The sequence below is a fragment of the Watersipora subatra genome, chromosome 5 (assembly GCF_963576615.1).
Source record: "Watersipora subatra chromosome 5, tzWatSuba1.1, whole genome shotgun sequence".
NCBI lineage: Eukaryota > Metazoa > Bryozoa > Gymnolaemata > Cheilostomatida > Watersiporidae > Watersipora > Watersipora subatra.
In genome coordinates, this window is record NC_088712.1 from 53,213,427 (window position 1) to 53,224,217 (window position 10,791).

Genomic DNA, 10,791 nt, shown 5'->3' on the forward strand with positions numbered 1-10,791 from the left:
TTATTTTTAATCTGAATTGGCAGCAAACAAACACTGGTTAGTAAGTATGAAATGTTGGTTGCATAATAAATCAATCACGAGAGTTATATTATTTCATATGTTCATTCATTATGTTTTGATTTAATTATAATAAAACATTGAATCAATTGAATAAAAAAATTCACAATAACAATACAAACATAGCAAACGAATAGCAATAGAACAACAAAAATGAATCGCACGCTGCTAGTAAAGAAAAGTTTATCTAGTAAAAAGTAATCTCAGTTTTATTTTACTCGCGAGTATTATGATTACTCGCGTCAGTTATTATGAACAACTCGGACCTACCACTGCAAAACGGTGCCATCTGAAAGCAAATACTCTTTCCGAAGCCAGTAGGAAAAACTATAAATTGGTCAAGACCTGCGATAATATGTTGTAAAGCTTGAAACTGTTCTGGTTTCAGTGTGACTATGCCTAGCTTTGATAGTAATTTTTGAATCGCTCCATTTTTTATCAGTATAGAAAATGAAACTGCTAACGTGACAACGCAAGAGAATAGTAACCTATGGTTCTTATCATTTTATTATCAAACGAGGTGTTATGTAGCCACCCAGCCTATCAAAAATATAGGGCTTTTTACTAGATCAAGTCACGTGACCGTGACAATAGGCTTTTAAACGCGCCACATTTAATACATCGTGAGATCTGAATCTAACGACACGCTTCCATTAGTATCAGTCTGAGTGTCATATGCAACATATGTCGCTCGTTTTGCAGAAATTATCTTACCTTTTTTTCGCTGTGTCCCAGGCTCTCTCTCCCAATCCCCCACGAGAGCCATGCCCAGGCTAAGACCAAGACGAAATGAAACTGTAAAGTAGCGAGCATCTATATTTGATATGGGATCTTCGGTGAAACCCGAAGTGCTTGTCATAAACTAGTGCTACGATAAGTTTTATATTGAGCTTTTTATTGGCCTTGCAATTCACGTGAGAACATCACGTGACTAGACAATAACCAAATTTCAAGACTACGTCAGAGAAATAAAGAGATTCCAATCTATGGCGGCTTTCGTTTTTGAGCTTTTAAGAGCTTGTAATCACATTTCTACATATTTTGCACCGACAATACAGCAGAATAAAACATGGTGAACCTTTTGATACTAAATACCTATAATGTGGAGTTTTGTTGCAAGTCGACCTTTAAGTAGTAGTATAATATAATTATAACTTGTAGTTGCTCCAGGTTTCAGCTATTACCTGTGTTATTAATTTAAACAAACGTTTTATCTGAGTTTTTTGGAGACTTGAGCGAATTAGGGCATTTAAATGGTAGAATCTGTATCTACTTGAGATTTTTTTTATGAAAAGTTTGGAACAATTTTTTTTTGTCATTAGATGTTCCACTGTAGTTGAAAATAGAATTTAATATGATGATCTAATCCATGGCTATAACTGAAACCGCAGGCTAATTAGCGAATCTAAAGAACATAAACATCGCTGAGTAACGGATTCCACAGATCTAAAATTAGCAGGGACAGACAACTTTGATGACCTTTTTCAATGAGAATGGTACTATTTCTCTCCTTATATTGATTGTTTGGACTCTTCTGTCATTCCTAGAATTCTGGACTTGGATTGTTTTTTACTTTCAGTCCGCTAACCCGAAACTGTTGCTAAAATGGTTTTATCTTCAATTGATTTTGTTAGCTGGCGAACCTAGGATGAGAGCCCAGGGTGTGATGATACTATACTAGCCTTCATTGCAAGTCAAATCCGCGTGTCATTCATTCTTCATTACATTTCTGATTTTCACAACTTATTGCGATTTCAAATCCATTATATTTTTCAAACATGGATCAAATTATTTTTGAACAAGAACGCTAATTATACTAGCATGCTATAGCCATACACAGTTAAATTAATTGAGCCGTTTTACAGTGTTACAGAATAGTTTCAAAACTTTGACGATGGTTTTGTTTTTTGTGTGATGCTATATACTAGCTGTCTGTCTGTTATAAGCGCTCGAAGGCACTGTCAGTATGCCATTCTGGTCACACTGAAAAGAAGCTGCTCAACTTGGAATCAAAAGACTTTATTTAAATCTCTGTCATTCTTCTTAAAAAGGTCGAGCATATTGGTGCATATTGGGTGAAGGTTGAGTCATTTCGAAATGCCGAGGTAACAGCAGCCTCGCGCTCGTCACTCCACAAGTAGGCCTATACTGATTGTAAAATAAAGTGAATTTTGTTGTCTCGGTAGTTGTTTCTGTAAACCACAATACTAAAATATGTTTTGTTTATTTTAAAATTATGATATCTTCCAGTTTTATGAATCAATTTAGTTTTTATTTTTGGCTTAATCACAAACAATTTTATCCAGTGACTGACAAAGTGGCAAACAAGAACCAGCATTTCTGAATATACGCACACTAACTGAATGCCCGGGTAATAAAAGAGTCTTTGGACAGAAAATTTATTTTTATTTAACATTTACAGCATTTACCATTTTAACTTTTAAATTTCATATCATGAGAAAAATGCTTTTTTGTGCAGCTCAAATGAATTAAGAGAAAAAATAAAACAACTAAAGATTTTCAAACTTTTTTAAACAGATGTAATTTTTAAATATCATATAATGAAAGAAGTGTTTCGGTGAAATAATTTAGGAGGAAAAAATAAAACCATAAAAGTGTTTAAATGTAAATGTGAATCATTAGCCAGTAATGGCTAAATATATAGTCAGTTTTGCTACAGTTACAATGAAAAACTATTCGGTATACAATTATATGACTTTAGTTTGTTTCAGTGTTGGCATCATAAGGGAAAAATATCGTATAGGTTGGTATAGAAACCCATAGTATTTATCTAATGCAAACACCTGGTAAAAATCATCAGAATTGTCATCATTAAAAAGTAGTAAGAAAATAATATGTTAACCTTAGTAACCATACCTTAGTAACCATTGTAGTTACCTACAATAACTTGAGTGCATTCTGTGGTTATGATCATCAAGAAAATGTAACATTACATTGTACTTTGTGCAGAATGTACCAGAGAGAGTTTTTACCTTCGAGACAGGCGTGTAACATAAACGCTCAAGCTAACTTGAATGAGTTTTGCTTACTCAACACATACTTAAAGGAAGTTTTAGTGTGTATTCTAGTAAACTTCCAACTTGTAATTAAAATTTTATCACTTATCTGTTTGTGAGTCTGTTTTTACCATAACGGATAACGCTGAACCGAGATGGCGAGCAACGTATATCTCTTAATAATCTATATAATTAGTACACAAATCACCAATTTTAATTTCGAGAGAAATTTTGGTTGATATTGTATGATAGAAAACAAATTCACCCTCGTATGGCAAGGACAAAAAAGTATTGTTTTATAAAGTTAGGTGAAAAAATATTTTATAACAGGGACATCATAACCCGTAGGCGCAATGTATTAATTAATACGTCATTTAGCGTGCGAAATCGAGAAAAGGGTATATATATACGGTATACATGTATAGCAAGTGCGATCAAATCGTAACAGCCTTCATAGACTTGTGGTTAGATTATTGGTTTACTAACATGTGAGAGCAATCTTCGCGAGTTCAAATCCAGCGCAATGCAAGCTTTTCATTCCAAGGTTTTAATAGAGTCTATAGCTAGGCAGACCGATTCACAGAATAACAGACACACAAACACTGAGATTTATAAGTATAATTAGCTGTTGCCAACTGCCAGATCTGTTGTATGTGTAATGCTTCTAGTGTACTTCAGATTTCATGGGCAGTTTTATGTAACAAGTCGGTTGCTAAAAGCCATTGATCAGTTCAATTTCAATTTTAATAGATCAGTTGTAGAATATGTGGAAGTTTTCACTTCACAAACCAATGACTTTGGCCATCAATGGCTATTTTTGATACAACTTATTGTTTTCTAAGTGCTATTAGTTGGCTGTCTCATGCGCACTGCTGGTTCCTAGTAGGATTTCATGGTTGTACAAATTTTTGTTGCCAGAAAAGATCTTCGCTAGGGCTCTAAAGTTTTAATGTTGTACATGAAATATCGATTGTTATTTGAGTAGCAGAGTCATTATTCATTTAGCTAGTTTTGTTCTTTTCAGGATGGCTGAACAGATAGAGATTGTTGGGAACAGCGAACCAGAGCACACATTGTGGAGCGATTCTGATCAGTTTGTTAAAGAAAGAAGTGTTTCTGTTGATGCAAATTCAGAAGATATCAAAAGTAGTGTCTTGGATAGTTCTACGAGCTCCACCTCGCAGCCTGAAGTTCTTGTTGGTCCTGAAGATTGCCAACCTAGTTTAGTAAATGCTGACTTGTCTGTGGAGCCTTCCGAATGCAACACCAAGTTTCCTGTTGTTGTAAAAACTGAGTCCGAAGATTTTGATCTTCCGCCTGCCTTTTTTTCAAACAGCGGGTTTACTGATAATGAAGATGATAAGTCAACTGACTTCACTCTATGCAGTCATACCAGGTTGAAAAAAGTCGCAGTGCAACTAATTCGATGCCCTGCCACCGATGCTGAAGTAGCTCAAGCGTTGGAAAGCAGTTCACAAAGTATGAAACTAGAACATTCTTTGAATAATCGATTTTCATGTTCTTATTGTTCTTTGTGCTTCAATGGCGCGTTTAGGCTGATCTGTCACACGAAAAAGGTACACAATAGAACCCTCAAGTTGAAAGATATCATGAAAAGAATAGATCATTGTTTACACTGTAAAAAAAAATTTCTTCACAACAGCACACTAGCTCGACATAGACTCTCATGTGGCCCCGCTAAAAAATCTCGCATACTGGAGCCGTCTGTTACGACATTTGGCAAGTGTCACTCAAAAAGTTCCCTGAAGCATTTACCAAAAAAACGTGATGTTCGGTTTAAAGTTTTTGCATGTTTGAAATGCCCACGAGAATTTTTTCTCAAAACTGCTGCACACCAACATATCAACAAAAGACATGGTATTCGAGCAACAAAGTCAGATGTTAAGGTCAAATATAAACGACATTTGTTTAAACCAACTTGTAGTTTTTGTAATTTTGTATCCACAAGCTGGAGTCGTGTTTACAATCATGAGAGATCGCAGCATTCTTTGGAGTCTTCAGGAGGGAAACGACAGTGCCAGGATTTTGAGACTTCTATCTTTGCTCATCGGTGTTCTGTTTGTCAGAAAAGGTTTGTCACCTCATCTCAATTACTACAACACAAAAAATTTGTTCATGAACAGGAGCACATCAAAGATGAGCCTCACACAAACATATCAAAAAAGATTGATGCTGTCTATTGTCATCTCTGTGGGGTTACTATGTTTCGTTCTTCTGCTCGAAAGCACTTGAGAACAATTCATAAAACCACCTGGGCAACAGTGGAACTCGCTCCAGGTAACTTGAAATTTGTTTTCGATAAAGTTACCAAGTGTATCTACTGTGGAAAATTCTTGAGTGGAAGGCACGCGTTACACACTCATCTTGGTTCGGATCACTCTGTACTTTACAGAAGCAAAGATGCTTCACTACACAAGTGCAGTCATTGTACTCTGGTGTTTTTAAATCGGTTTCAACTCGAACATCATCTCCATCACAATCATAAAACAAATAGTCAGTCGAAAACACCAGCCAGCTTAGAATGTCAAGATACCCCTTCCACTGATCTCGTCTATCCTTGCTCCATGTGTGGCCAAATCTTGTCCGCCCTTGCCATCCTTGAAAAACATATGCGGAATATTCATTATGTTAATGGTGCTGACGCGATCACAATAGAAGGAGTTCCTCGCCAGCTTGCGAACCCTCCTTCAGCAGAGTGTAAAATTTGTGATGTTAAGTTTGAAAGCTGGCCCAAGTTATACTCTCACCTTCGCAAGGAATCGTGCCATCGAAATAAAAACAAATCAACAACCTATTGCTGTTCCGGCTGCAACATGACATTTCAAAATTTGACAAGCTTTCAGCTTCACAAAACGAAGTGCGCAGTGGTTAAAGTGGCACCACAAATCGAAGATACTGAAAAAAAGAATGTAGATGAGGTGTTAGTCTGCGTGTTGTGTGATCACTTATTTCATTCGGAAACTGGCTTAATTAAGCATCTACGTCAGATACATAGATTGAAAGAATCCAAATGCTCTTCAATGCTTGAACAAGCTCGTTTGCAACAACCGACCGCACCGGCTTCAAATTCTTGTGAAGAACCAAAATTGGACAAGATATCATCTGTTGAAAAGAAAAAACCGGACATTCCTAAAAACACATTCACTTCCAAGCAGTTTGATCAGCCCAAAACCCAACAAACCACTGATAGTACAGATTTTAGTCAACTCACTGGTGGAGCAAAGGTATTTACCTGCGAACTCTGTGACATGAGCTATCATTCACAGACTAGTCTTATACGGCATAACCGAGAACATCATCTATCCACGACTGCTATAAAAAGGTCATGTCCGCTTTGCAAATTTTCAACTATTTACATGGCCAATCTTGAAAGACATTGCACAAGCATTCATGGTCAATCACTGTGTGAGGCTAAAAATACTAGCATAAAAGCTTCTCAGCTGCTAAAGCAAGCTGAGGTTGGAAAAGTCTACGAAGGAAATGTTATCCAACCAGTCGTTCAAGTGGAAGATATTCGTAATTCAGCATCAGCTCCGCATTCTATTTGCAATTATGAATCAGGTTTATCATATGCTAGTACGGAAAGCGACAGCTCCTCATCAGATAGTTCATCTGATGATAGTGATATTGCAATAAAAGCGCATAAAAATCGTCGATTCCAGCATCGTCTGAGTACGTCATCTAGCTCCAGCTCATCTAGTGATGACTTTGACATCTCTTCTGATGAAAGCGATCACACTACTATGAATGCACCTACCAAATCTTCTGCAAACACAAATCTCTCTTCGAGTTTGACATCTTCACAAAATGATACAAACCTGCTGGCTGAAGAAATCCTACAACTAGATAGTAACATATTCAATGTAACAGAAAAATCATGTGTTTTGCATTCCAATACAGATCGCCAACAGTTTTTTAAGGATCGTTCATGTTTGGCAAATACTTACAATGCTAAGAAAGTTAACTTCGTTTCTTCTACATTTGGTAATGCGAAACGAAAAATTCAGGAGAGTTCTAATTGCATGATGTCAGAAAACATTCAACTGGTAAAGACTCAGTTGCAATCAAAGCCCAACAGTGATAGTCCGCTTTGTCACTCGAAGCCACAGCTGCCTTTACTATCCAACTTGGATTATGCCTCAAAAGTCCCTCCAATAGCTGTTTTGAAGCCGTTTTCTAATTTTTCTTCAAACGCATCCTCTTCCACGCCAAATAATTTAGGTGCACACTCCTTGTCGCCTACCAATGTGATCTCAGGCAGTATTTCCTTGCCATTAACCTCTTATACTAAAGATAGTTACTTTGCAGCATTGCCTGTGGCTGACCATTTGTCAAAATATACAACACTCATATCTTTCCCTATATATTCGGTCAATGCAGCTGAATATATTCTGCCATGCATTCACAATGGCATCAATTCATACCGACGCATGTGCTACCGCACAGAACATGGTCTCCATACATGGTCATCACAGTCATGGTATGACAACATTGACATTTGTCAATGGAAGGCTGTGGCATTGGTTCCTGAACCATTACATTCTTGTGAGCAAGTCACCCGGCTCATGAATTGGCTTTTAGCCAGAAACATTGCGAAATTACAAGACCAAGCTTTGCCAAGGATAAACAAGCTGTTATGGATTGATCATCCTGAGGTCACTTTAGTTAAGACTTACAAAGCAGTTGAGAACTCTGCTATATGTGGCCTGTGTGGGTTTGTGTCCAGAGACATTCCAGATAAATATTCTCATTTAGCTGAAAAACATTCGATGGCCTTAGCTGTGAAAGAAGCTCAGGTTGGCATTAGTTCAACTTCATCACTTCAGCAACACGTCAATCGTGCACAGTTTTATCCATTGTCTCTGTCTCATTCTGCTTCAACAACTCCATTCACCAGTTCATCTACTGGGCAGAACCATCATTCGAGCTCTTGTATTACAACTACTGCAACCCAATCATCTGAAGAGGCTGTTACAAATCAGGCATCTGATGTTAGAAAGTTTCAAAAGACAGCAGAAGCAGATTTTAAAACCAATAAAATAGATGAGGTAGTGAACAACAGCAGTTTTCCTAAAAGCTCGCGTAGTCAGTCCCCTGATAGCGCTAAACAGCAACTGCTGTTGAGTTCTTCGCCAGCTTTAGTGAGTAGTATAGAAAACTCATACTCCCAAATGACTGACAGCAATAAACAGCAATTGAATGATCGTATTCTTGAAAAGCTTTCCTATCCATTTTTATGTCCATTTTGTGATATCAAGTTTCTCGTGAACTGTCAGCTTGAGCATCACATGTCAACTCTTCATAAACAATGTACATTGTGTCCAAAGATTTTTAGAGATCGGCAGACTCGAAGTGACCATATTGTCACTGACCACCACCAGTTCATTTGCTTAGCCTGTGAAAAAACTGAGCTTACTGATGATGCTATCAGAGAGCATATAGTCAAAGCCCATGTTGACAAAGAAACTGGCCTATTCAATTGCACAAAATGTATGAATAAACAGCTTCATCCAGCATCAATTATCAAGCATTTAAACGAAGATGATGTGAACCTGAACAGGATGTGTCATTTATGTGACATGGCTTTGCCCATTGACAAATGTAAACAGCTAGCTCACTTCTGCAGTCACGCACTGTCGACTGTACAGACGTGCTGCACGATTTGCAGCTCTGTATACCTCGAATCATGGGCTTTACGATTGCATTTTCTCAACAGCAACCATCCTTCTTGTGCTTTTTGCCTAGCTGCACAGCGTGAACCGCATAATTGTTCTGGTTTCAGCAAATCAAGAACTAACCCAGTCGTAGTAGCCGAAACCCAGAAAGAGGTGATGAAACTGCCTAAGACTAATAATTTCTGCAGCAGATGTTGTTTAGTTATCAAAGATACTTCTCTACGAATGCATTGTGACAAGCAGCACATGGAATGCCGTGTTCAGTGTGAAGTCTGTGGGCAAAGATTCGAGTTTAACCATCAAAAATCATTTCACATGAGATTTCACAAAAAGAGCAAAACATCGAAAACATCTGTTTGTCGGCAATGTTTGAGAGTGAGTGCTACTTGTGAGGCTTATGATGGTGAGAGTTTGGTTTTGGTGGAAACTTGTTCACACTGCGCTCATTACTCTCAACGCAAATCTATCGAGCCTATTACAACAGATCTTACGGGATCATGCAGTTTAGCCTCAGTGGCATCTGAGAGCATTGATGTTTCGCAAGAGGCTTTAGTGGAACATGTTGAAGGTGAAGTAGCTGAATGTGGAAATGTGCAAGTTATGCTGGATGGAAAATTGTATAGTTTCAGTCATGATTACGGCGACACCACTAACTCAATGTCAGCAGGACATTTGCATGCAAAACATGAGTCTAAAGTGGCGTCATTCAGTGACAGCGGTGATAATTTACTGTGTATTGATGAGTCAATACCAAGCAGCAGTCGTTCCACAAAAGTTGTGTCCTCCAAGTCATGCAGTGGCTCCCAATTTAGATTCAGCTGTCAAAAATGTTTATATAAGTGTAACTTCCAGGCAGCCTTAAACAAGCACATGCAAAAAAAGCATGGCAGTTAATTGCAATCTTTTTGTTACTCGTTTTCTGTAATCTCATGGATATGCACCAGTACTCTTGTTTTATATTGTTTGCCTACTAGAATTCATAAATATACTATTAGTGAGTTTTAAACATTTTATGGTTTTGAATCAATATACGTATAATGTATTAGCTGTGCAATATATACCGTGCACTTTGCAGCTGTTCAGTATGTAGTAATAAATATTTTTGAACTTGGACAATCTACACACTTTAGACTAATTTACAGCCACATATCATCATTTGGCTGTTTGTAAAAAGGAATGAATGTTGTGACGTGGTTGGGTATGTTCATGATAATTAACATGTAGCGTATGATTTCTTTTTGCTGTACAAAAGCTCAACTCCCTAAAACTAATCACACCCAGTTTTGGCATAAATCTATTCTCGAGTTGTCCCGACTCTAGTATGGGTACTGGCACCAATGATATAAACCCCTCGCAAGGATAGGCGACGGCTATCATATGGGCGGGATTTAATGATCGAGCTTTGTTGGGATGAACCCGAACATAGCACCAGAACAAAGAAATATGCTCAATAAAGCCTTTTGTAAATTACAAATATTATGAACAATGGTGGTTATTTTATTGATCTGTTGGTTTCATTTAGTTGTCAAATAAATATAGTTGCCCAATATTGTCACCGTTATGATCAGTCAGTTGCCGTTCACAAGCATTCGTGATATTAATAGTCCCGCATTGTGAATGGCCCAAATTAGGTTTTATATTTAGATTTCGATTATGATAACTAAACTGCACAGCGTTGCCTGCTGTCCCGTGTTATTGGCCAGGTCAAACAATGTGGCAACGATGAAAGCCTGCCATTTTATATTACGGGTGGCAAAATATTAATCAAAAACTAGGAAAAGAGGACGTCGAGTGATTTACGACCTTTACCAATCTTAAAATTGGTAAAAGTAGGTGATTTGAAATGTTTTATTTTCCATAGATCCATTTTTTGTTAAGTATTACTCCTACACTGTAGAAATTCAAGGTTTGCTATTGTAAACCACAGAGGTCTACTGACTGAATGAGGTAATGAGACGATAACAGCGAGTCATGTTTCTCAAACCTAACAAGACAATGCGAGCGCCCCGCGAGAACTGTGT

At 37.5% G+C, this 10,791-nt stretch overlaps 1 protein-coding gene across 1 annotated transcript; it reads left to right on the forward strand.

The window, feature by feature from the left end:
* Positions 1–4,099: 4,099 nt before the first annotated feature.
* LOC137397459 (uncharacterized) lies at positions 4,100–9,776 on the forward strand. The gene has a single exon (XM_068083748.1). The coding sequence runs from the start codon at positions 4,100–4,102 to the stop codon at positions 9,662–9,664; it is 5,565 nt and encodes a 1,854-aa protein (XP_067939849.1). The 3' UTR covers positions 9,665–9,776.
* The last annotated feature ends 1,015 nt before the right edge of the window (positions 9,777–10,791 follow it).

Bases quoted from the DNA above. Each gene is read 5' to 3' on its own strand.
- LOC137397459 (XM_068083748.1), top strand. From the start codon at position 4,100: ATGGCTGAACAGATAGAGATTGTTGGGAACAGCGAACCAGAGCACACA.